The 26,734-nt window shown below is 42.7% G+C and overlaps 3 protein-coding genes across 11 annotated transcripts in view; 2 read left to right on the forward strand and 1 right to left on the reverse strand.

The window, feature by feature from the left end:
• The window catches only part of RIPOR2 (RHO family interacting cell polarization regulator 2), a 98,380-nt gene extending 87,066 nt beyond the window's left edge, over positions 1 to 11,314 (forward strand). For all 4 annotated transcript variants that reach the window (XM_081873358.1, XM_081873355.1, XM_081873356.1 and 1 more), the window contains 7 exons: positions 686 to 821; positions 1,693 to 1,854; positions 3,391 to 3,549; positions 4,932 to 5,137; positions 7,085 to 7,168; positions 9,095 to 9,185; positions 10,596 to 11,314. In XM_081873358.1, the coding sequence (XP_081729484.1) occupies positions 686 to 821; positions 1,693 to 1,854; positions 3,391 to 3,549; positions 4,932 to 5,137; positions 7,085 to 7,168; positions 9,095 to 9,185; positions 10,596 to 10,696 (939 nt within the window). In that variant the 3' untranslated portion in view covers positions 10,697 to 11,314. The remainder of the gene's footprint in view (positions 1 to 685; positions 822 to 1,692; positions 1,855 to 3,390; positions 3,550 to 4,931; positions 5,138 to 7,084; positions 7,169 to 9,094; positions 9,186 to 10,595) is intronic.
• A 1,566-nt stretch (positions 11,315 to 12,880) lies between these two features.
• On the forward strand, positions 12,881 to 14,260 carry ARMH2 (armadillo like helical domain containing 2). Its single transcript, XM_081873498.1, has 2 exons — positions 12,881 to 13,184; positions 13,511 to 14,260. Exons 1-2 carry the CDS (start codon positions 12,986 to 12,988, stop codon positions 13,984 to 13,986), a joined length of 675 nt encoding a protein of 224 aa, XP_081729624.1. The 5' UTR covers positions 12,881 to 12,985; the 3' UTR covers positions 13,987 to 14,260.
• GMNN (geminin DNA replication inhibitor) overlaps positions 14,193 to 26,734 on the reverse strand; it is a 30,781-nt gene continuing 18,239 nt past the window's right edge. Inside the window, exons 1-7 of one of the 6 annotated variants that reach the window (XM_081873496.1) lie at positions 23,972 to 24,119; positions 21,446 to 21,518; positions 18,196 to 18,309; positions 17,727 to 17,856; positions 16,164 to 16,246; positions 15,974 to 16,084; positions 14,193 to 14,624 (exon numbers count right to left, since the gene is read on the reverse strand). In XM_081873496.1, the coding sequence (XP_081729622.1) occupies positions 14,445 to 14,624; positions 15,974 to 16,084; positions 16,164 to 16,246; positions 17,727 to 17,856; positions 18,196 to 18,309; positions 21,446 to 21,499 (672 nt within the window). In that variant the 5' untranslated portion in view covers positions 21,500 to 21,518; positions 23,972 to 24,119 and the 3' untranslated portion in view covers positions 14,193 to 14,444. Of the gene's footprint in view, positions 14,625 to 15,973; positions 16,085 to 16,163; positions 16,247 to 17,726; positions 17,860 to 18,195; positions 18,310 to 21,445; positions 21,519 to 23,971; positions 24,120 to 26,734 lie in introns of those variants that run through there. The other 5 variants (XM_081873492.1, XM_081873497.1, XM_081873494.1 and 2 more) reach the window with 5 other exon arrangements.

Raw genomic sequence — 26,734 nt, forward strand, 5'->3', positions numbered from 1 at the left:
TTGAGGGCCGTTGGCAATGCAAAAGAACTGTCTCCCCCTCCCCTTGCCCTGAGGTGTGAGCAGACTGGGGGTTTGTAAGGTTGCCAGGGTAACTGGGTGTGAGGTGACAGGAAAAGAGTCTTGAGCAAGGATTGCTGGGATCCATCTTGAGCAGGCTGGCTGCAGGCTGGCCCGGAAAAATGCCTTGAACTTCTCAGCTGCACTGTTGTGGGAGACAAACCCATCTTGAAATGACCATTCTATGAGATCTAGACTCCCTCCATGAAGACTGAAGGTGTAAATAGAAAAAGAAATAAACCATATTTCTTAATGCCACGACAGTCTCCACCGTGTCTCAATTCTCCAAAGGCCCACAGAACCTTTGTGAGTGCCTAGAACCCCAATGGCTCTTGCCACTGCTTGGCAGAGAGAGGGAGGTTATATTGTTGGGAGAGGATTGAAAACTTGGAATGATGGAGTGGAATATCTTGAAAGATGGCATGACTTGATGGAATCCTGAGCAGGACAACGTCACACTGCAAAACTTTGTTGCAGATCCCATCTATAGAATAAAATACTATTTTTGCTTGCTAAAATACATATGCTTCCGCATTACACACATCAGCAGAATTAATGTAAGTTCTATCCAGAGAATTTAGTTTACATAACATGCTAAAACTTTGCTCTTCTTTTGTTGTTTCACTAGCAAATTGTATTCTCCAGTAAAACTCCCTTTGTGACAAGAAACCTCCTTGATAAGCTGTCCCAGCAGGTTCTAGTGATTGAGAGTCTTGCAGAGATCAGTAATGAGAATACAGGGAACATCAGACCTGTAAGCGAAGGTAAGACCTGGCATGGAAAGTTTCCATTTTGAAAGGATGGGTGCCTATTTAAATATTCCTTAAGCATGGCGTGCAATACAGTCCTGTATCCATTTATTCACAAGTATTTATTCAGGGTGTGTTGTTTTTAAAGTGTGTTCACAATAATTGGATTATTCATGTCCGCCAGGTCATTGAAACTGAACAGCCATATTTCTAAGGACTATAAAACAGATTAGCAGTTTCTGTTTCCCCTCCTACATGCATCATAGGCTTTAGCCATAGGTTAGGAAACAAAAATGTTGAAAACTGAAAGAAATTATTCATTTCAGAAGTGAAATGCATTTTCACAAACATTTCCTAGTGTATTATCAATGCCACCATGTGGGTTAGATTGAAGTTTGCTTCTTCCTTTTTTAAAAACAATGAGATATGAAATTCTTAAGAAACCAAACCCTTTGTCATAGTGCCTGGAAGTGCAGAAAAGCAATAGCCCTAGATTAAAGTCAGTTTCTGTTGTAAACACATATAATCCAGTCAAGCTTGTGAGCCATTGATTTTCAATAGAAATGTACATGGTTAACCATGGAATCAATGGGATAAAGGTGTTTACATTGACCTGGATCCATGTCCAAAGTATACAAAGGGTGATTAGCAATTGAATTATGGTTATCCTTTTCAATCAGAACAAATCTGCTTTTGCCTTTTAGATTTTTCACTCCGAAAAGCCAGTGCAACCCCTTATAATTTCAAATGAAATTGGCATTTTCAGTCCGTGTTCCTTCAGTGGGGCCTCTTAAGCTTTGCAAACATTCAGCTGTGATTAGAATATTTATCTTCCTTATACTGAAAGCAGTGACAATCTCTCTTTTGTGATCTTCTTTCCATTCAGCAATTCCGGAATTCCAGAAAAGGGTCTCTCTGCTTTCCTTCTGGAGTAAATGTACCAATCCTTCTGGGTTCTACCACGTCTCTGCTGACAAGATGATCAAACAACTGGATGCCATGTTCGCTACAACACTGAATGACGAGTGCCCAGGACTTGCAGAAACAGGTACAGTTTTCCAGTGTGTTTCTATAGTAACAGCAGAGAGCATCCATCTCGCTGATGGTGTCTGCAAGAAATCTCTACAGCAGAAATCATGGCTACTGACAGCTATATTAAGTCTTTCAAAGTTGCTTGCTGACATTAGCACACTGAAATATTTTGTTATATTTTCCAAAATGCAAAATGACTTAACCCAAACAAAGGGCTTTCGAAGCACAAATATTGATTTAGTTGATGATTTATATAAACTAGTGTATCCAGTCAGGCAAAAATTGCTACTCTGCTCCAGTCTTCCAGTTACTCATCTTTTGTTTTATAATACTTGCAGATAGATATGCTTTGTGTGCATTTTCCAGCAGATTCTGGAGAAATATAGGTTTCCCTTACAAAAGTAGCAAGCTCCTATTAATCCAAAAACCCATTAGCTGGCTCACAGCTGAGTTTTGGCCTACCAGAATGCCTTAGATCCTCTCAAATTGCCTATTGGCAAGCTGCAACAAAACATGTCTCTCCCGTATCAGTCTCTACAGCCACAGAAGGCACTGTAACTCTCCAATGGTTTAATTTCACAGTCCTCCATTGTCTCCCAAGAGACAGATACCACCAGGCTGGCATCATTGCGTGGCCACACATTTAGCAATAACTGAGCTGTTGAATGTGGTACTTAATACTGTACTACTACTACTACTGCTACAAGTTGATCAAATTGGGGGTCAAAGTGGTGCTGTTGGTTTCCTTTCCAAATCCTGCTCCTTCTACCCTCTACCTACCCCATGTCCACTGTTTTTTCTACGTTGAAGTTTATTCCATGAGGCTTTACTCTCATTTACAACACTCGGGCCTTTTTCTGTATGCTTGTAACTGTTGCCCACACCGCCTGTGTGCTACCACTTTTTTATTTGCTTCAAATCCCTCATAAAAACCCAACTTTTACGTAACGCATTTGCCTCAGCTCCTTAGTCCTCGTGCTCTGCTGTGACTTAGAGAGCAATCCTAAGCCCTGATCCACTGGCTGCAGGTAATTAAGATGGGACAGAGGTGCCTCTCTGCTGGTAGAGAGCAGCTCTGAGCTGGGGGCGTGTCCACAGAAGAGGCGCGCATAAAGCACTCTTTGTTTCTACTGGTCATAGGTTAGGGTTGCCATGTTTCAAAAAGTGAAAATCCAGACACAAAAGTAGTTAAGCTTCACCCCACCACCACCAAAAAACCCAGAAAAATAATAATGAATTTTGAGTTAAGTAAATTTGCCAAAATCTATACTCCTGACATCCAGATTTTCCCAGGCATTTCAGTGATTCCTGCCCAGACACTGCTTCTGATGACTGAATCCCAGCCATGTCTGGGAAATTCTGGATGTGTGGCAGCCCTGTCATGAGTGCCAGTAGCAGGGTGAAGGTAGGCTCTGTTGCACTAGGGAAGGAATGTGAATCAAAAGCAACATCCGCATTCACTGTACCATGACTTGCAAACTTGCAAACTTATTAAATCAGCACAGTGCCTCCTAGAATTTTAATCTGCTTTTTTTTATCTTGTCACGCACAGTGTTCAAAACCTTGGTATCACATATCTTGGACCGAGCAGAGCCTGTCCTCTCCTCTAGTCTGTCCTTGGAAATCATAACAGTTTTCCAGTATTACAACTATTTTGCCAACAAAAATGTCCACGATCTGGCAAATTATTTGCTTCAGCTTGCAAGAGAAGGTAAGGATGATCATACAGTTTCCTAGGGAAGGTTATCTTTTTTTAAAAAAAAAAAAAAAAGTACAGCATGAAATAATTCCATTTACTGCTCCAAAGAATCCAGGAGTATGTTTTAAGTTAAGATTCACAATGCACACATGAACGGTGTGCTTTGAACTAAGGCAAAAATGACACCTTTTGATCCTACGGCTGGGGAAAATCTGAAGATCAAATCATGGGCTCTCCCTGAATAGCAAGATCTGCTACGTGTTAATTCGCATACACATTCACACACAAACACATAACTTCTATTAGCCGAGAGTCTTGAAGCTATTGCGAATGATGTGATGTAAAGTCTGTTTTAGTGGAAGGGTGATAGCTTGGTGGTAGAACACATAATGTCCCAGGGTCGATCTCAGCATTTCAAGACAGGTCAGCAAAAGAGTGCAATGCAAAACTCAGCCAAGCAGTATACATTACACTGAGTTAGATGGACCAATAGTTAGGGCAGCTTCCTGTGTAAACTCTGCAGTTTGCCACAAGGTGTCCCATATCAAAGATGCCAGCAAAACAAACTGGATGGTTGAAGAAACTAAGATGACTGTTAAACTAATTTTGACTTATGGAGGCTGCTGGAAAAACTCATGGTTGATCTGGTTCCTCAGATATTCCTTAAAATTTTCTGTGTTCAGGTTGCTGTTTTTTATAAAAAAAGAAGAGCACTTTTGGAGATGAATGAAAGTGGAATTCTAACCAGTAGCACAGTAAAAAGCAGCAAGCTTTCCAGTGCCCTGTCCAATGAGCTGCAAAAGAATTGGGCTAAAGGACAAGCACTGGACACTTGATTTTGAAAAAAAAAAGGTTGGGGGATTTTTTTAATAATCTACATGCAATAGAATTAACAATTGCAAACAAATTTGGCAAGTATATTTATGCTCTGTATTGATTCTCCCTCCTCTGCCATCAGTCCCTTTTACCACTGAATTTCTGGCTATGAGCTTTAAAGACCAACATGTTGGCCGCTCCAAGTGGTCGCAGTGACACCTAGAGTGCCTCCTCCCTCATTATGTGGATGAAGTTGCCAGACTTCCTGGTAGCAGTTGGTAGTGATGTGGACACTGCCTTCCAATGAAGGCAATTCACAAACTGATTCTAGACTTTGCCGTTACCATATGGGGTAGCTTAAACACATGCGAAAGCTTGGACACCTGTTGCTGGGAATCACAAGCTCTCAGGTCCTGCTTGCAGGCATTCAATAACCACCTGGTTGGCTATGACCATGAGACCAGGATGCTGAACTAGGTGGGCCTGTGACATGATCTTACGTACGTATGTTGTCACTGTCTTTGTGTGGTGAACCTAAGCTTGCCCTAACTTAGAGGGACATTCTTCTTCCATTTCAGCCTTAATGGTGCAGACTCTACAGTCCTTAAGAGATGAAAAGTTCTTGCAGAATAAAGCCACTTTAACCTCCTTCAGCCTCCCACCTCAGCAAGAAGTACTGAAATCCTTGGCTCTCCTCCTCCTAACTGAAAACAAAAGGGAGACCCATGAGGCTGTGGCATCCTTGTTGTCAGCTGCAGCAGAAGACAAGGACTTCAGGGAAAAGGTAGGTGCGATTGGAAACGGTAACAAAATTATGAGTACAGTGGTACCTCGGTTTACATATGCTTCAGGTTACATACACTTCAGGTTACAGACTCCGCTAACCCAGAAATAGTGCTTCAGGTTAAGAACTTTGCTTCAGGATGAGAACAGAAATCGTGATCCGGCGGCACGGTGGCAGTGGGAGGCCCCATTAGCTAAAGTGGTGCTTCAGGTTAATAACAGTTTCTGGTTAAGTACGGACCTCCGGAACGAATTAAGTACTTGAATTAAGTACAAACTGGAAAGTGTCCAGAGGAGGGCAACCAAAATGGTCAAAGGCCTGGAAACGATGCCTTATGAAGAACGGCTAAGGGAGCTGGGCATGTTTAGCCTGGAGAAGAGGAGGTTAAGGGGTGATATGATAGCCATGTTCAAATATATAAAAGGATGTCACATAGAGGAGGGAGAAAGGTTGTTTTCTGCTGCTCCAGAGAAGCGGACACGGAGCAATGGTTCCAAACTACAAGAAAGAAGATTCCACCTAAACATTAGGAAGAACTTCCTGACAGTAAGAGCTGTTCGACAGTGGAATTTGCTGCCAAGGAGTGTGGTGGAGTTTCTTCTTTGGAGGTCTTTAAGCAGAGGCTTGACAACCATATGTCAGGAGTGCTCTGATGGTGTTTCCTGCTTGGCAGGGGGTTGGACTCGATGGCCCTTGTGGTCTCTTCCAACTCTATGATTCTATGATTCTATGATTCTATAAGTACTTAACCCGAGGTACCACTGTACTGGGGTAGAGCTGTTAGATTTCAGCTAGGGCATTTCTCTGAGGCTATTAAGGCTTCATGGCGGGAGGGAACGTTCTAGCTAGACAGGGTGGTCTAACATTTCATATCAAGTGGGCCACAAGAGTACTTCAACCCGGAACCCATGGTCCCCATGCTACCTTGTTGTATGGCGGGGGGGAGCAAGACCAAAATCTGATGCGTCACCCCCAGCCCTCATGCTGACTTCCCAAAGCTAAGTGAGGCACCAGGCTCTGGGAAAGAGGTGTTAGTCTCTGGCAGGGTCCTAGAGGCCTTCCACCTCCTTCCCAAAGGTGGGAAAGTGCCAGTTAGGCTATGGGAAGGAGGATGGAGGACTCCAGGACCCTGTCAGAGCTCTCACACCTCCTTCCTAAAGCTCCATGCCTTGCTTACCTGGCTTTGAGAAGACAGCAGAAAGAGGGGCCTCCAATGTTGCTGAGGACCGGACCACCCTGAGTTAGGAAGTGGGGTTGGGACTATAGGACTGTTTAGCCCCAGTTCCAAGCAGCAGCATGTAGAGAAACAGCATCTCTCCCTATATAACCCCAGCTGGGATAGCTCAGTTGGTAGAGCATGAGACTCTTAATCTCAGGGTCGTGGGGGTCAAGCCCCACATTGGGCAAAAGAGACCTTTACTGCAAGGAGTTGGACTTGGATGTCCATCAGGGTCCCTTCCAACTCTGTGACCCTCTACACCCAGGGAAGCACTTCTTCAGGTATTGCATTGATTCATTGTGAGTTTGGATTAGGGCCCCGGTGTAAAGGTATTCAGGCTTTTTACCTCTGTTTTTGATTTTGGATTGCATTAGTTAGGTGGTGGTTTTGCTATAATTGTTAATTCTAATTTATCTTGGTTTTATAGTTTTGAATTGGAATAAGTAAACTGCATGCACTACACATATGCCAATAATTCCAATAATTTGGAATGGCCCCTGGAGCACATAATCTGCTTTAGTTACCCCTTCGGATAGGGAACCACATGTTGCTGAACTGCAATGCCCTTCATCCTTCAACATTGCTCATACTGGGTGGGACAGAGTTGGAGTCCAACAACATATGGAGGACTGCTGGTTCTCAATCTTTGCCTTAAGTGCTGCCTTAAGTCTTTCTGTGAGATGCAGTTGCAGCTTCCTTCTCATTGCCTCCCTCTCCCCCCCCCCCAGGCTTTAATTTATTACTGCGAAACCCTTGCACAGCCCAGCCTCCACCTGCAGAAGGCAGCTTGTCTGGCCCTGAAATGCCTCCAGGTAAAGTTTACTTCTTTTCTTTCCCAGGCACAACAAAAGGTCAAGCAATAGCAAGGGTTTCAATAGCCCCTCTTGAGCAAACAGCAAAAATCAGAGTCTTGTTCTTCTGCATTAGCCATCCTGATTTTTTTTTGCACGAGTAATTTAGAACCTTGAAGTATCTCCAGGATGAGAAGTGTAAACTGTGCATGAGAACTCTTGCCCCTTTAAGAGGTGCACAGACTTAACTTATAATCAGAAAACTAATGCTTACACAATAGAACAACAACTATATATGGAGGACACTGGAAAATGGGGAAGGGGGGCTTTGCCAGTGCAGTAGCACCAAGTTCTGCCGTTGCACCTACATTTGGACTAGGATCTGTTTAAATTGCTATCATGTTGTGGTTTTTGTACTTCCAAACAAAACCACCACATAGATTGTAGCACCATTTGAGTTCACAAGAAGTACTGGGGCAGAGCAATTGCACCAGTGATGGTGGGCGGGGTGGAGGGTGTGTGGCAGATCCACTGCTATTTCCCAAGCCCTGCTGGGTCAAGGCAGCCAGGGCAGAAAGTGATGATGGTGGTGGGAAATCAGTTGTTTTTCCTCCTCTCCCACTCCCTACATAACTGCTGGCCTAGCTTCCAACTCTGTTTGGGAAGGGGTTGTTGGAAGAATGAAAATGCTGAGTATCCTGAGGCAGTGGCAGAGCTGGGTGCTCCGGCACCCAGAGCAGCACACATGTCACGGGGGCGAGGACGATCCTCCCAAGGGGCAGGGCGATCTGCCCATGGGGCCGATTGGCACAGCTGTGCGATCCTCCCCGGGGGCCGATCTTGGCATGGGGGTGCGCTGAATGTTAACTCCTTCAGGCTGAAGGGGGGTGACATTCAGCATGCGCCCCCAAGCCTACACCAAGCTAGGGAAGGGGGAGTGCCGCAGCAGCTGCTTTGCCACTTGCCACTCACTGGACTTGGGGGCATTGTGCCGAATGTCACCCCCCTTCAGGATGACACCCAGGGTGGCCCACACCCCCACACCCCTTCCTACACTCCTGTTCTGAGGTTCCTCAGCCCCCCCTCCCAATATTCTCCAAACACTCTCCATTTTAGGACTCACTAGTGGTGGAGCACTACCTATAGGATATCCGAGACTATAGCATTGCACCCTAAACTTCGCTTAACCTATGGTGCATTGCCTAATCTCAGGGAAGACAGAATTAAGAGCAAGCCATGAAATGACAAAAAAACACAACAACCCCTCCCTACATAGAAATTTGCCTGCATACACCCAAATCAGCTGTAGAATGCCATTGTAATACAGAATTAACTCAAGATTTTTAGTAATAACCTTTTAGTTATGACAAGTGTGGCTCTTGTAGCATAGTGGTAGTTTAGTAGTAATAAATCTATCGTTGTGAATAATAGTCATTTTAAGAGCGTTTGTTCATAATGCAATAAGGTACATAAGACAGTAAGACAAAAGTTAACAAAGCTCGTGAAAGAGAACCTAGGACCTGCAACAGCATTTCCTGCAGGGATCCAGCTGACGTGAGCTGTTTATCTTTTCCTTGACTGTTTCGTGCATCTTCAGTTTCATGCCATAAGCGCTACCAAAATGTATCAGGTGTCTCCCAATGGAGGGAGCAGATCCACACGATATTTCATTTTGCATGTGGCTCTGCTGTCCCCACTGAAATTACGTAGTGAGGAAAGTCATATGTGGATAAAAGCCCTCCTCTGTTGCACTCTGTGGGTGCATCAGACAACACATGTGGGATTCTGGATTTGAGCTCTGGGCTTCTGCAAAGAAATTGCAAAGTCCAGATGAGTTCATAAAATGTTTCACACAGATTTGAACAACTGGACAGAGAATCAGTGATTGTCATGAACCATTTGGAACGAGAATAGAAAATAATTAATTTGTTTTTGTTTTTGGTATAGGCAACTGAAAGTATTAAAATGCTAGTCACGCTTTGCCAGTCTGACAATGAAGAGATCAGGAAGATAGCCTCTGAAACTCTTCTTTCTCTTGGTAGGTTGACTATCTTTATGCCATTCCTCTATTAAAAAATAAATAAATGTGATAGTAAAAGCAAACTGATGAAAAAATGGGACAAAAGCAGAGAGTGGGGTGTGGGTAATAGAAGAGCAATGACAAAGAGAAACTAGGAAGCACTAGCACAGTACTGGTGATTCCCAAACTCTTATTTCTCCATAACATCTGAATCAGGAGAGGCAGTTAAAGCCCTCAATCAGTGGCTGGATGCAATGGTGGGCTGGACTGAGCAGTCAATGAACTCAGCTTGGACCCTAGGAAGACAGGGGTGGGTGGGTGGGTGGCTCCTACGTGTGGGAGATAGATCTGTCACCTGTTCTGACTGGCGTTGCACTCCCTCTGAAGGAGCAAGTCCGCAGTCATCTGTGGCTAGGGGTGCTTTCTACAAGCTCTGGCTACTATGCCCGTTGTTACTGTTCCTGGACCACAGTAGCCTGACCACAGTGACCCACGCATTGGTAACATCAAGACTTGATTACTGTAGCACACTTTATGTGGGGCCACTCTTGCATCTGGTTCAGGAGCTGTAGCTGGTGCAGAACACAGCAGCCAAACAGCTCACAGGAGTAAGTTACTGGCAATGTGTTTACTCCTCTGCTGAGATGTGCCCTGGTTGCCAATTTGCTTCTGAGCTAGCTTCTTTTGCTAATTCTCAAAGCCCCCCCAAAAACCCTTGGGCTCAAAGTACCTTAAAGACCATAAGATCCCTTATGCTCCATTTAATCACCGAGATCCTCTGATGGGGCACTTCTTCCACACCCGAGGTTTGGTCAGCCTTTATTAGGGACTGAGCCTTTACTGTGGCAGGCTCTGCTCTGCAGAACTCCCTGCCCATCTTTTAGGCATCTCCTAAAAGCAATGCTGGTCAGATAGGCCTTTGCAATGCAAATTTCTTTTTCCCAACCAACATTTATTGCTTTTTTAATAGACGCTTTTATTGCTCCAGCTGTTTTGTATGGTATATACCTCTTTGTTGGGGTCTGCAAAAGTGGAACTTTACAAATATTTAAATCCATAAATTTGCAGCCACTGAACAACAGCACCTAACCTTCCCTTAATGCAGTGGTTCTCAAAGGGTGTGGCAGGAAAGAATGGCAAGCATGGCAGGAAGATTCAAGGACAATCGGTATACTGTTTCGGGAATAATTCATGTTCTTACGTAGCTGCATTGTTTTATATTTTCTGGATGTCCCATGATCATGTTATAAAGTAGTTGTGTTCTATGTTATAAATCAAGCACTGCTAGTTGTTTCTTTTTGTTTTCCAATGTATTTATCAATTTTCAAAAAATTGGTGTGGCACAAGCATATTTTTATTCTGAAAGTGTGGCCTGGAGAACCTCTGCGTTCATGTAACATTTGCCTTCTCTCATTTTTCTCTGCTCAGGAGAAGATGGACGGTTGGCATATGAGCAGCTAGATAAATTCCCTCGTGAATTTGTTAAGGTTGGTGTACGACGTGGGACTGAGGTAGCCACAGCCTTTTAAGAGTTTAATCTGCATATTAACACAACAGCTTCAGAGGCTGGTCTTCTTTAACGACAACGGTGCTGTAGCTGAACTGAAAGAAGAGTCACAGGTGTTCGAAGAAGAAGAATGAATTTGAGGGCTGTTACTGGCTTTGCTCTGTAACTTATAATGAAAACAGTGATTTGTCAAAGATTGCAGTTGCTTTGCTTTTGAGTGAAACTAGGTCACTGCCATACAGTCAGCCTTGGCAAATACAACAAAAGTTTTGTAATCATAAATGAGGCATTTTAAATTGTATATGGTGGGTTTTCTGTGGATATAATTGCATCAGTTTAAAACTTTGTGATGCTTCCTCTAAATCGGTGGAAAGGAAAAAGCAAACTGAGTAGGACTTTTTTAACAGCAGTTATGACTCCCATCTGTGCTGTGCCTCAGTTGCCTTCAAGTATCTCCTGCCTTGTTTTTGTTCTTAGTAGCACCATTTAGTATGAACAATCTTCAGATGACAGGCCTGACTCTGGAAAGAGCTGGATGCAAACTTCAGGTTTCAGTAATTCTCTGACTCATTTCCTATTTCCATTCTTGCTCTTTTCTGGCTTCCAGTAATGACCTCTGATAAATCCCAAATAATTTTTTTTAAATAAAAACAAACACTCTCAAGCAGTCGTGCAGGTTGTATAAAACAAACAGGTGTTTTCCTTTTTTCCAGAAAGGGCATATGGCCACATTATATACTTTTACATGAAAACACCGAGATTTAATCTTCCTTTCCCCTTCCTTGACATTTCAAAAAAGAATGAGGTTTTGTGCATTTATAGCTGGGAGCTACAATGATTTCAATGTAAAAGAGAACAAGTGGTGGAGATCTCTGGGACTACTTCAAATTGAGTTGTTCACACACTCTCCCTATCTGCAACAATCAAGGTGACAGACAGCATGCTATGATGCTAGTTTTCTTAGAAGTAAATCCCAGTGTGCAATGGTGGTTACTCCCAAGTTAGTATGCATGGGTTGTAACTTGAAGGTGTTTTATTGAAGCCCTCATCAGACAATAAAGTTTGAAGTGGCTCATAGCTCTCCAACCATTGGGCACTCCTCCTAGGAGACATACAGATTGTGAAGTGCTGATTGTTGGTTTTTTAAAAATAAATCTAACAGAAGTCTTTTCCCCCTTTTTTGCCAAAATGCATTGGCAAGCCAGTATTCTTAATTGTTAATGTTGTAACACTGTATATACCTGTATATTATAAATTATAAATATTCTCTGATTAAAAGCTGTACAGTCACTCAAAGGTTTTACTGAAGGGGGAAAGTCTCTTTTATGAAATGTGAAATAAGTAATTGTGCTCTGGTTTTTACAGCACATTGCTGCCACAAGCCTACAGTCTTTCATTGTCGTCTTTTGTATTGATTTTTGGCTTACATTTGCCTTCTAGGTTTGTGGTATTTGTACTTCTCATATATACAGCTCCTGTTTAAGTTATAATAAAGATTATTTTTGAATTACTAAATAGCCTTGTTTTTACTTTGGTCGACTTATTTCTTCCACCAGTGCTAGACCTGGACTTCCAAGTTGATCAAGATGGTAGTTCTGAGAAAAAAACAGCAAGTAACCTCAAATGACAATATGTCCAGGTATCCCGTACACTGTCACCCAAGCTTTGTTTGCCTATAAATATGACAGAAGAGCTGGCAAAAAACATGTTTCAGCACTAGGGAGAAAGCACTGCAAAACTGCCTCCCTTCTGAGTTATTAAAGCTACAGCAAAGATCTGCAAGTACACCTGGAAGTCTGAGTGGGCTGCCTGCGGACAGTTGCTGAATTACCTCCAGGAAACTTTGCAGAGGAACTAGCCCTTCTGCAGTTTGTTGGGAAGATGGTGGTAGAGGTGGTGTTTGGATTTGCCAGCCTCCACCGCTGGACAGGTAAGGGAAAATAGCTCTATCTGTAAGAAGGTAAGAGCAACAATAAAGTATCGGTTGTGGAGGGAAAGAAGTTTCTTTACAAAGATAATTTAGACTCATGGGGCAGAAGGATGAATCTCACTTTTTTAAAAATGTGAATATGTAACTTATTGGCTTAACCCACCACCAACCGCAGGATAGGATAGCTAAGAATCTACGTAAGTATGACATCATACTATCTCCATTTTCCATTCTATTTACTGCACTCATTGCCTAGTTACCAGCTGTGTGGGCTTGCGAGTCAAATGTGAATCAATACTTCAGTCTCCCAACACTTCCCTGTGGGTAGAGTGAAATACAGCTTTGGAAAGACATTTTTCCTGAAACAAGTCTTCAGGCAATATGGGAAGCAAGTTTAGCAAACTAGCAGCCTGGTATAACAAGCATATCAAGCATGAGAGGGAGCCCGCAATCAAGCTCATAGACCCTGTCTTTCACCACCATAAAATCAAAACCTACGGCATTGAACTGAGAGATCCAGAGCTGCCCCTGGAGGACAGAGCCACAGCTGCATGCTATATTGGACTTCTAACTTACACAGGTATGCATATAAATAGACAACAGCTGCCAGTTTGAGAAAAATGTATTGTGTTCAACTAAGTTATAGTTGGGCTAGGCCCATTAAAATGAAGAAACCAAAGTTAATTGTGCCCTAGTCCAAGTAGAAACAACACTAGATACGACTGAGTAAATGTGCGGTAAAATTGTAAGTATGTTTAATAGCTCAAGTGTCAGTATGCAGGGGACTCCATCTCATGGCTAGGAAATCTCTCAATTTACATTAGGCATGAAAAATGGACAAATATTCAGGCATAGCAGTGTTCCAGAATATTAGTGAAATAATCAGTAACATGTCTTCCTTTACAGGTGGTGTCAATGCTGCTTTGCTTGCATCAGAATACATTCAGGATATGATTAATATTTTGCTTATGCCAGATACTTCTGGGGAAGTGAGGACCTATGTATTAAAAGGGTTGTGTGGCGTTTGCTACCTAAGCTACTTAAACCAAAATGAAGCCAAAGACAGACATCTTATGGAAATTCTCCTTGCTTATCTGGATGAAGATGAAGACCCAGAAGATGACGACCCTCTAGATATAATCACTATGAAGCTCTGGGTTTGCTACCTTATGACGGTTGTCTGCTGTAACAACATCCCTTATCTCAAGTTATTTAATGAAGTGGGTGGCCAAAAGCTACGTAAAAGTCTGGAGGCCCTGTCTAAGTTGGAATGGTTTAGCTGGCCGCAAAACTATGCCAAGTTAATGCTATCGCTTCTAGCCTACCAAGAACAGATAAAAGAATCACTAACAGGTAGAGCTAAGAAATCCAGCTTACCGTAAAAGTGCCAGGTGGTAAATGGTGTTTAGGGAAGTATCCAGAAATACTAAGTAAATTACTGGTTGGGGCTGACATATAGCATATGTACTACACTTCTGTTCTCAAAGGTTTAAAGGGGGTGCGAACTATTATTCCATGTCTATTACCTCTTAAATAGCTGGCTTAGACTTGCAACATATGTTCTAAAGTATAGCATTTTACAACTGTGTAATCTGTGCAGAGAAGTTTATTTGGCAGTTCCACATACATGAATAAAAAACTATTTACAAATTGAAATACATAGTATTCCCATTTAATCAAGTAACCAGATGAAGTCTAACACTTCCATTATACTTCCACCGCTGCAAAACCCACCCTTTGAAATTTCAAGTGAATCTTTAGATTTCAAAGGATTCTATTCTTCCCCACCCCAGACATGACACACGGGCAGTTCATTTTCCCTTTCAGAGGCTCAATACTTTCAGAGATTACTTGTTTCATTTGTCAGCAGATCTGTAGAATTCCTTGAGAGCTGTGAAGGTTCCCCTTCAGTTTCTCCATCTAAATCCTCCTCAGTAGAATCACTTTCCTCATATGCAATTTCTTCCAGGTCTAGATTTTTCAGTGTCTCTAGACTTTCTGGTGCCTGTCCAGTTAGTCGCTAGAGAGGTATGATGAGACATTAGTGATACTGTCAGAACAGTGGTAGAATTTAGCTTTTGAAGCCAAGTAATATATTATACAGCAGTTAACTTTTTTAGAGATATTACACCATCACTACATGCTTTATACAACAATTTGCAAAGCACCTTCACATTCTCCTAATAACATTATCTTACATGGCGGTAAGAATTATCATCTTACTGCAAATCTTCGGGGGTGGGAGGGAAGGGAGATATTGCAGAGACAAGATGTGAATGACTGACATAAAATACAGGATTCTGTGCTGTTAGACCTGGTTGAGATGACGTAAAAAAAGTTCACATTGTCTCAACCAGGTCTAACAGTCACAGAATCCTACATTTTATTTTTGGATATACAACTTTAACCTGCAGAGAAGTGTACAGTATATTCAATTTTGACTTTATAGTCACTTTCTCTAGAGACTACCTCAGAAAATAATTTTGAGGCAAGGCTGGGAAAGTCCTAGCACATGACCTCCAAACTTCAGATTAGACAAGATCTCTGCAAAGCACAGACCCCAACACTGATGTTACTTGTGTACAAGCTATAAGTATCAGCTGTTACGTTATCAGCTGAAATATATGACCTAAAAACTGGTGCCAACATTTAAAAAGGGGAAAGCTAAGTAGAACACAATACAATTCACATTTGACATTTTGCTTTTATATCAACACCAGATTAGACTTCTTACACAAGATGGCAAAGCACTTTGAACCACTAACTGTTTATCAGAAGCATCTTCTCCAAGAGATATTTTATAAGCATAATGTTATAACAACGGTGAAAAAAGCACAAACCAAGAAAAGGATTCATGTTCCAAGATATCCTGCTTTTAGACTTTAGATCAGGATGCACAAAATTAGGGGTAGGCAACCTAAGGCCTGGGGGCCGGATGCGGCCCAATCGTCTACTCAATCCGACCCACAGATGGTCCGGGAATCAGCGTGTTTTTACATGAGTAGAATGTGTCCTTTTATTTAAAATGCATCTCTGGGTTATTTGTGGGACATAGGAATTTGTTCATTTCCCCCCCAAAAATATAGTCCGGCCCACCACATAGTCTGAGGGATGGCGGACCAGCCTACAGCTGAAAAAGGTTGCTGACCCCTGCACAAGATCTTTGTGAGATCGATCAAAATAACACATTTTGTCTGGGTTTATCAACAGGGCACTTGAACATATGGTCCACCACCCACATTAGTTCACCATTTACTCTGTTTTTGCAAAGTAGCCCCAATAATAGATGGTGACAATCCCTCATGCAAGATTAGACAAGATGCCGAATACAGTTCGAGAATATTGCTGTTTACCATCACTGTAGCTTACCTCAATCATATTTGCCATATATTGTACATGGCTGGCTAGCTCTGCAAGCTCTTCATTTTCTTCTTTTAGACAAGCAATTTCACCATCTTTTAATTCAATTTCCTTATGGAGCTAGGGGGAAAATCAGTCAGAGTTTAAGCATCAATGGTAGTGAAAAGCTGATACTTTTGCTGATACTACATAAAATTACCTTTTCATTTTCTTGCAACACCTCATACAGAGCTTTCCTCCTCTCCTCAGCCAATTCCTTCCAATACCGAGATGAAGGATTGCCTGCAAAGAAATTAAGGGTTTTAAAGTCCCCATGTGCATATCATAGAAAACCACTGTTAATGGTTTACTGTGAACATGTAGACAGGTTCTGCTTGCTCCTCCTAGTGTGAGCAATAAGCCATGATCCTTGGTTTTTGCATTGTGTCTGAACCAGAGTTTATGCTTTATTTGCTCAAATCAACCACAAATGGCCAGAGCAAATGTTGGCTTTACAATGTAGTTTGTTTGGAATGAAAAAATGCAATCCCCAGTTCAGACATAATGCCTTATAAGCCAAGGATCATCACTGATTGCTCCCACTGTGGGGAGCAAAGTAGGAGCCATCTGTACATTCATGACAAGCCATTAGCTATAGCTTACTGTTTCATACAAATGCAACAACAAAGGTTGTGGATCATGCTTTGCATGCACATGGTTGAAGGTTCAATCCTTGGAATCTCCAGGTAGGGTTTGGAATGTCCCATCAGAAGCACAGGGAAACTGCTGCCAGTCAGTGGAACTTGATGGAACAATATAGAACGTGATGGACCAATGGCCTGACTCAGGCAGCTTCCTATGTTCCTAGGACTGCAAACTATGATATTCAAAATTTGATTTCTAGGACTCCCTTCCCGTACTTTTGACTCAAGTCTTATTACTATTAAGGAAATATATAGCCAACTTTTCCACTGCAGAAACACTCAGGCAGCTTACAGTTACTAAAACCATCCACACACAAAAAAATACAGCATTAAAGCAGAGACAGGAGCAGCAACATAAACATAAGAATTGCTGCTGATCAAGCTGCTTATCTCCATGCTTCCTTTTGATTAGACTAAGCCTGCTCAACTAGCTAAGAGTATTGGGGGGCCCAATACATGATGTGTCAAGTCAAATGCCATCTGCAAAGGTAGTGTGGCACTATTACTAAATGAATCTTCATTTCAATACAGTGCAGCAGTTAAGTGCTTTCCATATTCTGCCAAACTCGCCCAAGTTTGTCAAAGCAGAAACAAAAACCTATGCATGCAAGAATGTGCATTTGAGCAACCACACTGAGAAGTGCGTACCATACTATTTTCTGTAGGTTCACACTTGCTTATCACTGGCAAAGTATCGAGAGGGAAAGAAAGAAGCAGAGGAGAGGAACAGAAGCAGAAAATGTTTTAGTCTATTTGACCCAACCAGTCCATTTTCTTCATATTTACCATATGTTACACAGTTCCAGCACAGCAACATAAAAGGAAACCAGACAAATTCATAAAGGATAAAACCTGTCAATGGCTACTAGTCAAGTTGCATATATGTTACCCTCCAGATTCAGACACAAAATACTTCTAAATACCAGTTGGAAAGGCCATTGCCTTCATGCAAGACTAGATAGATCTTGGGTCATATCCAGCAGAGCTCTTTCACCAAGGCAATTCATGTTTACATATACCTTCCAGCTCAGCACTTATTAGAAGATTGTCATTGCTTTTTTTCTTAAGAAGCAACATACCTTTTACTGTAAGATCAGAAGCCTGAACTCCTCTTACAGTTCTGTATTCTGTTTCAACAGCAACTTCTGGTTTGGAAGCCTTTGAGGTAAGCTGATCACTCCAAAGTTTCCTCTTGATTGAAGATTTGGCCTGCTGAGAGTTTTATTAGTTGAGAATTCCAAGCAGGCATGTCTTAACAAGCCATTCTTCCCACCTTCTCAGTTAACTGTAAAACTATATTCCCACTTGTCATCTGGTGCAAAGTTTTAGGGATTCAATGACTGAAGATGGATCTTCGGGTGCATTCAACATAGCATTCAAACCCATTGGTACATGTAAGCCCATATTTTGTGTAGACTAGCAATCAAATTGTATATTATCAATGAAAATTAACAGAACAGGCAAATTTCAGCTTAACTGTCAGTTCACTTAAGCTTTCTAGCTTCCAAAAATATATTGCTAAGATTGCATTCCAGCAGCAGTACATACCTCCTTTGCCCTTCCAACAAGACAACCTGTAATAGATGGCTGTATCATCTTAAGGGTCTGTCTTTGTGATGTGCAATTTTTATTGCTTGTAGAACTATTGCTTGCAGAAGCCTGCTTTGAAAAGAACACATTCAGTGAATCTACTTCACCTAGAATTGAAGGTTGTCAATTCAAAATTTTCAAGAAAGCTTGTCTTGACATTTAAGGGTTACATACATTTCAGTTACATGCAGTAAATCAGGTCATCTTTATACAGAAACTGGATCTCACATGATGTTCAACACAAGTTTTGCATCTTAAATACTGGCTTTTGAACTTTGTCTTAACTGCAGGCCTGAATTTCTGCTTAATCTCATTTCACCAATAAGGAGTATTGAGAGCACCTGAGACACACACATTTTTACATGACAAAAAAATTACTTGAGTGCACATTTCCTTTGATTTGTGCTGGGTGCCTAGTTGCTTTGCCTGAGACATAACACACTGATCCAGCCAGGGTATTGTTTTGGAGGAACAGAATGTCTATCACCTTCCTTGTCATATGTAAATACCCATTTCCTGCATTAGTTCTTTTTTTAAAAAAAATGTTACACTGCCACCATGAGATAGCAAACAATGGTAGATAATCAAACAAGGATAGCAGGAACATAATGTCATACTAGCGTGAGAAAGTTAGCGATTCACACTGTACTTCACATGGCAAGAGCTCACTTTTCCCACGGTAAAGTTTCTACTGCCAATTAGCTTTACTATTGAACTAAAAGGACAAGTGCCAGGTACTCTGGGAACCAGCACTGTGCTACACTTCAAATAATACCTACTGCTGTTGAAGTAGCCAATGAATATTTCTGACAACTGCAGCCTATCACTTGCTTGGATTAACCTATTACTTTTAATATTTTATGTTTAACGAGGTAGTGCCTTCTGAACAGCAAAACCAGACAGCAAGTACAAATTTAACTATGGAGGTTGGCAAAGTGGAGGGAGGGGGAGAGAAGTGAGCAGCAGGGTCAAGAACAGATGGGTGTGAAGCCAACATCCCAACAACCCCCTTTATCGCTACACAGTTTAGATTCCCTCTTCAGTTTCCTTTATTCTACCAGAATGAGCAGCATCATTCTTCGGTAAGAATCCACAAATTAGCTTGCTGTGGAAACCATGATGAGTATTCCTCCCACTTTAGCAATTATGACCTTAAGTGCAGCAGAACATGCCTCCCTGGGCCAAAATGTGATCCAAACACCTTTATAGGGAAGGGTGGCAAGGACAAGCTAAAAGACGGGTGCAAGGTAGGCGATTTACACCTACAGTTGTATTGTGCTTTAAAGATGCTACAAGCACCTCCTTAGCCTCCTATGGGAGAATGGGTCTCATCTCTGACATGTCAATCTGTCTTGTATCAAGCTACATCCAGTGTCTAGACTGACTAGCAGCACCTCCACACTGGGACACGGGTGGCGCTGTGGGTAAAAGCCTCAGTGCCTAGGACTTGCCGATTGAAAGGTCGGCGGTTCGAATCCCCGCGGTAGGATGCGCTCCCGTTGCTCGGTCCCAGCGCCTGCCAACCTAGCAGTCTGAAAGCACCCCCGGGTGCAAGTAGATAAAAAGGGACCGCTTACTGGTGGGAAGGTAAACGGCATTTCCGTGTGCTGCGCTGGCTCGCCAGATGCAGCTTTGTCATGCTGGCCACGTGACCCGGAAGTGTCTCCGGACAGCGCTGGCCCCTAGAGGCGCACAACCCTAGAGTCGGACACAACTGGTCCGTTCGGGCAGGGGTACCTTTACCTTTATGAGCAGATCACATTTTAAGACACTAGGACAGAGGTTTTCAACCTTTTTGAGTCCACGGCTCCCTTGACCAAATACATTCTTTCTCCCTTGACCAAATACATTCTTTCTGCGGCACCCTTGTGGGGCTCAGGAGCCTAGTTACATCATCCCTTGCCTGCAGAGCTGGCAGCCTCTCATGCTTTCTCAAACACCCTCCCTTGTGGAATCCTCCCTCAGCCTCCTCTCCTCTCTCATTGGGAGTCCTCTGGGCAGCTTCTGCCGCCGCTCCTAGCCAGCCCCAGAGGCACCATTAGCCTGGGGAGCTTGTAGCCAGGGTTGCTGCAACAAACAGCTGTGCAAGCCTTTAGGAGGCAGAGATGTGAGGGCATCAGAGAAGGAGGGGAAGGGAAGAGGGACAGAGGCCAGTGTTGCTCGTGGCACCCTTGACCATCATTTAAGGCAACCAATGGTGCCACAGCACATTGATTGAAAATCACTGCTCTAGGGCAAGACACACATAATGTCTGTACACGTTTAAGTAGTGGCCAAGACATATTATCCAAAACATCTGAATTAATAGCACCTAATTATTATTAACAGGTGCTTCCTCTCTTACCGTATTTTCATACCTTTCATTCTCCAATTAAACAAAAACAGTATTATGAATGCAACATTTTATAGCCTCTGCCATAGAATCCTTCAAATCCCTTGGCAAGGCTACCACCATTACTGTACAGTGGTACATTGGTTTAAGAACAGTCCGGATTAAGAATGATTCGGTCTACAAACTCTGCAAAACCGGAAATAGTGTCCCAGTTTGAGAACTTTACCTCGGTCTAAGAACGGAATCCGAACGGTGGAAGGGCACCGCCGGCGGGAGGCCTCATTAGGGAAAGCACGCCTCAGTTTAAGAATGGATTTCCGGAACGGATTAAGTTCATAAACCGAGGTACACTGTACATCAAACTTCCTTGTTATAACTCAGTTAGGTTCAGTCTCATATGTAAAACACAAATCCTGGTGACAATAAGCAAGGCAGTAGCATAGACTGTAGTGCTACAGAGGTATCTGTGGTAGGTTCTAGGCCAGGCTTCCTCAACCTCATCCCTCCAGATGTGTTTGGCCTACAATTCCCATGATCCCTAGCTAGCAGGACCAGTGGTCAGGGTTGATGGGAATTGTAGTCTCAAAACATCTGGAGGGCCGAGGTTGGGAAAGCCTGTTCTTGGCAATATTTGATCTATACAGTTCTGAAGACAATTTTGAATACATATTGCAAGTAACATATGATAAGGGCTCCTATGCTGTAGGAATCATGTGATTAGTTTGAAGCCGGTTATGCACTGAACCCATTGAACAGATCTTCAGTCTTGGTCTATTTATAAAAAGAAGTACAAGCTTAATATCTATGAACTCTATGAAAATAGCGCTGTATACACATCACCACTTGTCATTACACCTTGGCAAGTATCAATATTACCTTTGTAGCAAGGGGCTTCTCAACATCCAGTTTCTGTTTCATCCTAGAATTCATTGTCTGCTTTCAAGTGGTCCTATATGGGCATAAAATGTACAAGCAGCACATTAAAGTAAGCAGGGATGTCCAGTGCAGCCACAAATCAAAAGAGTTCATACATTAGGTCTGGATGGTTCTCTCCCAATTCCTGAAAGCAGTTTCAAACCTCTGTTTAACTCTGGGTTTAAAAGCCATAAAGCAAACTGAGCTTACAATCATCTGCATAGCCCTCAGAGTTATGGTTCGCTAACAGCAGTTTCCATCTACCAAGCGAATATCAGAAGAGATATTTTTTCCTAACTTTGAAGTTCACCTTAACACCTTATAACTTCCAGTCATAATAGCAGAACCAGCAATTTCAATATCACAAGCAGCTACTCCATGACTAAACTGAGGCATGGGAGAAAAGGAAAGCAGGGACACCATATTTCCATTCCAGCTGATTGTTATAATGCTAGAATGATTAATCTGAGCTAAGAAATGTGTCCTTACGATAGCCCTGTGATGCCTCAGCTTTACATGGCAAAGTTTCATTGCTTATATTTTGAAAAATGCACATACATAAATCTCACAGTTTAGCCGACCACATTTCTGAGTCGGAAGGCAATGAGTATTAAGACTCTTTTGTGTTACAGCATAACCCTGAGCCTGTATTATCACCAACTGGGACCATCTTTTTTACAATGTCAAAATAGCAAACTTGTATATGGAAGTAATGTGTTAAACATGGGCAAAGTGCTAGAACTGTCCTATGGAAAGGACCTCTAAACATTCCATAAGTAGCAAAGCTGGTCCATTATTCAAAGATCTTATGTTCTAACTACAGTGATTTTACGTGTCTCCATTTCGTTTAGGATTTCAATGTTGCAAAGCACTAAAGACAAATTGCAATTGTGATTACAGTGGTGCCCCGCAAGACGAATGCCTCGCAAGACGGAAAACTCGCTAGACGAAAGAGTTTTCCGTTTTGGAGGTGCTTCGCAAAACGAATTTCCTATGGGCTTGCTTCGCAAGACGAAAATGTCTTGCGAGTTCCTGCGGGGTTCCCCCCCTTTTTCTAAGCCGATAAGCCGCTAAACCGCTAATAGCGCTAATCCGCTAAGCCGTCAATGGGCTTGCTTCGCAAGACGAAAAAACCGCTAGGTGAAGAGACTCGCGGAAAGGATTCTTTTTGTCTTGCGAGGCACCACTGTACAGAGTTTTATTCCTATGCTATCCTCTTCCACTTTATTTACCACTACTGGTTTCATATGCACAATCTCCACTGCACCTGCAAGAATAAGAAGGCAAACTAACAGTAAAGGATGGTTAAAACACAGCAAGTAGTAGTTTATCTTCAATAAATGCTCTCAAATGTGCACCTTATATGTTATTTTATCCTCTAAAAGAGAGACAAGGCAATAGACAATTCTGACCTGGCCACAACCTAATTCAACTTTTAATATTGCAGTTAAATCCCTGAAGAGCCTTGAAAGCTGTAAAAGGTACCCCTCTTGCACCATATGCAAGAATGAAGGCAATTTCTAATCACACCCAAACAGCACATATTCCTTCCTTCTGAAGCTAATATAGTGGTACCTCGGTTTACGAACTTAATCCATTCCTGAAGTCCGTTCTTAAACCGAATCTGTTCTTAAACATTTATCTGTAGTAGTTTATGTGGCTGTCAGTTTGTGAAAATATCCAGAGCACTTGAACAGCTGGAATATGGGTTTTTTAAGTGCAGGCTAGGTAAGTGCTGCATTTGGTACCAAGACCACTATTCTTATAATAGGAAATAACTCAGGAAAGAGTTAAAGCAGCCCACATATGGTTTAGCATCTGTAGCTTTCCCCTCAGACATGGAAGCCTGCAATATCATATGCAGCTGTAGACCTTTTAAAAAAATAACCAAGTAGTCCTTGCCAAACCCATGAAAAGATAACTTGTGTGTCTCTCACACCAGATTCCTTTCAGCAGGAGCTCGGCCTGTTCTGAAGGGTAGCTCCAAAAAGGAAATGTGCATGTTCACTCTGTGTATGTCAATGAATACTGAAAGCCTCTGGTTGTGCTCCCTCACCAAAAGCAAGGAAAGGTCTTCCACGTGGAAAGCCGCAAACTCCCACACTGCCCCCAAAGTTGCATTGCTGAGCTCGGGGTCCCTTCTCGTTTCAAACAAGCGTGTGGGCAAGCTCCTTCACGCGTCGAGTCGGGTCACAGATGCAGGCGAGGTTCTCAAACCATAATAACCAAGCACAAGCCACAGCACCACGAGCACTAGCCCCTCTATGAAGAACCGGGGGGGGGGGGAGCCTTCCCTGCTTTAGAAATGGCTGACTTCACCATATACTTAAAGCACCTTCATTCCATCGCCCCACAACCTGGGAACTGTAGTTCACCCCCCCCAGCTACAACTCCCACCACCCTTCACGAACTACAGTTCCCAGCGTCGGTGGAGGGGTGCGTGCGTGTGGCCCCTCAGGATAACGACTCTCTCGCCCCTGGACTCACCCGCCTCGATGCTCGCTCAGCTGCCCGCGCGACCAAGATTCCCGGCGGCCACCGCTGCCCGCCTTTTCTTTTTTTCCTCGCACGTTAATCCCGCGCGCTCGCTTGAACAAGGGAAAGCCTTTCTTTCTCGCGCGCGCGCAGCCGTAAAAATATATCGCGGCGTCGGGTGTGCGGGCGAGCGTCGTTGCGTCAGGCGGGCTCTCCGCCAGTACCCTGTCCTCCGGCGAACAGTTTCTAGCCAATCACGTTCGGGGGGTTGGGGCGAAGCCGCAGCCAATGGTTGCTTCCGGCGTTTCCTTTGAGCCGCCCCACCACCCGCGCGCGTTAGCGGCATAACAAGCTGTTAGGAGGAGCTTTGGGGTTGGGTTGTTTTTTTAAAAAGTGGGGGCAGTGGGAGGCCGTCTAAGGCGGAGCAAAGGAGAGCGTGGCTTATAGCCACAAACCTAAGCTCTGCTGAGTTCAGTGGGGCTTACTCCTGAGTAAAGGGAGCTATCATGCTTACCTGAAAGCCCCATTGAGCTGACTGCAATCCTGTGCATAATTGCTCAGAAGTAAGTGGCAGTGGATTGCAGTTAGTCCTCAGTCATTTCAGCAGGGCTTACTCCCAAGTAAATGGGTTCCATACCTGCATCAGAATAATAGAACTTTTGTTTTAAATGTTTACAAACTCAGGAGAAAATCACGTTTTTGTATGAACCGAGTGAGGAAGAGCATGAGCTCCTATATCTATGCTGGGTTTCTTGTTGACACGCTGCTTCCCCATCACAGCTACACAAATCCCAGATCCCTGAATTGTTTTCTATGGCAACAGGCATTTCATCAGGGAAGATGAGTAAAAAAATAAAAATGAAAGGTTGAAAACCAAACTAAAAGCCCAACCTTTTTGGACCAGTGGGCCCATTTTGAATTTGAGAAAGTCATGTGGGCGTCATTCACAAAATGGCTGTTATAGGGGATCTTGGCATAACATCACATGGCTGCTGTGGGTTGCCTGGCATAACACAAAAACAGTGCACAATCATCACTCTACCACCAGCCTGACAACCTCACACTTACCACGGGAAGTCAGTTATGTACTACATATTGCAGAATAGTTTAGGGGGAGAGAGGGCATAGCCTGGAGAAAGACCCGATGGCCAGATAGACAAGTCATTTGCCAAAGGGAAAAAAAGGTGGCAAGCACTCTATTTCACCTCTATGGGTCTCCAGCAAGGGCAGGGTCCTGTAGCGTATTTCGGCGGCAAAAAATCAAATAGAGGAACTTAGCTATTGTCTTCGTGAGCTCCTGATCTCTCCCCTGTAATAGGAAGCGTATGACCTCTCTCTCTGGTTTCCATATTGGAATACATAGATGGTCTAAAAATTGTTCGCGGAGATCATCATACATTTTACATATAAGGGCCATGTGAGCTAGAGTTTACACCAGGTGGGCATCACATGGGCAGATCCTATCTCCTTTTGCCATACCTGCAAACCTACCCCAAAGAAGGTTAGAAGGATTAGAATTGAACCTATCCAGTGAAAAAGCCCTTCTTTCTTGCGGGTTAAACAAAAATTGTAGATAATTTGGGTTAAAAAGAGCAGACTTCTTGCAGTAAGGAGAGTGTCTGGGAAATGCACTGGAAAGTGTGGGGTTACACTTGTTTCGATGTGACTGAAACCTCCCTGCAAACAAATCAGGACAGGACAAGATCAGGACAGGTCAGCTGAGATCTTTTCACAAATATTTGGAAACCACAGATGTATTGCTTGTGTGAGTTCCACAATCACTTAGTTAAAATTTGTAGATTGGAAATAAGCAATATGATAACTTTAATGTAAGAAGCCTGAATTTCTGTTTATTTTCCCTCTGGCTGTGGATGTGTGCTGGCCAGGTGTTCCTAATAATGGAACCACTCCTTCTTTACCTGATGAAAAGGTTTCCTATTGTGCACCATTATGATTCAATCAGTGTTCTTAATTTCCTCAGCTTGGAGGGATTTGTAAAGAATCCCTCATTACAGAACTGAAAGAATTTCCCTTCAATCATTTTAGACGAGAGGCTCATTTGTGGGAACTGCCATATATAATTAATCCTAGATATCCAAAAGAAAGGTTTCAGGTTACATCACTTTATTTCAACCTGCTGAGCACAAAGGTCTGGCACATATAAAAACATGTTGTGACATCTGCATTCATTTAAACATTTTGCCAATCTCAATATTTCTTTTCTCTACTGCTGCGTATCAGAATGGGTTCAGTTTATCTGTTTCAAAACAAATTAATACTTCTGATGTTATGACCGTTTGCACTTCAATAGGCTCTTGAACAAACAGTGAGGTTTCCCACTGAGGTCAGCCAATTTGTTTTGCATGAGAAGGCAACATTAAAAAAAATGCAGAGTTATGGAAAACAAAATGCCCTCTTCTCTCTTTTTTTTACCAGAACATAAAAACAGAATCACTTGATTAGAGCAATAGATAGTAGTGACACTTCCATAACCATACAGTGTTCCCCCATCCTGGGATTATAGCCAATATCTAGGACAAAGTTTCAGAATTGAATATAGGAAGTTCTGTTGAAATAAACTATTTCCAACCAGGCTTTATCGTTTGAAAATTGATGTTATCCAGTGGACAGAGTATTGCTTGATCCTAGGAGACAAGTCAGTGCTATTTTTCTAGAAAAAGAGGTGCCAGAACTCACAACGAACATCTCCATCATTCTTTTAGAATGTCAATGGTGCTCACCTGAGAGGTGCTAGTACTAAGTTCCATCAAGTTC

This window comes from Podarcis erhardii (genome assembly GCF_964252035.2).
Source record: "Podarcis erhardii genome assembly, chromosome: 8".
NCBI classification, from domain to species: Eukaryota; Metazoa; Chordata; class Lepidosauria; order Squamata; family Lacertidae; genus Podarcis; species Podarcis erhardii.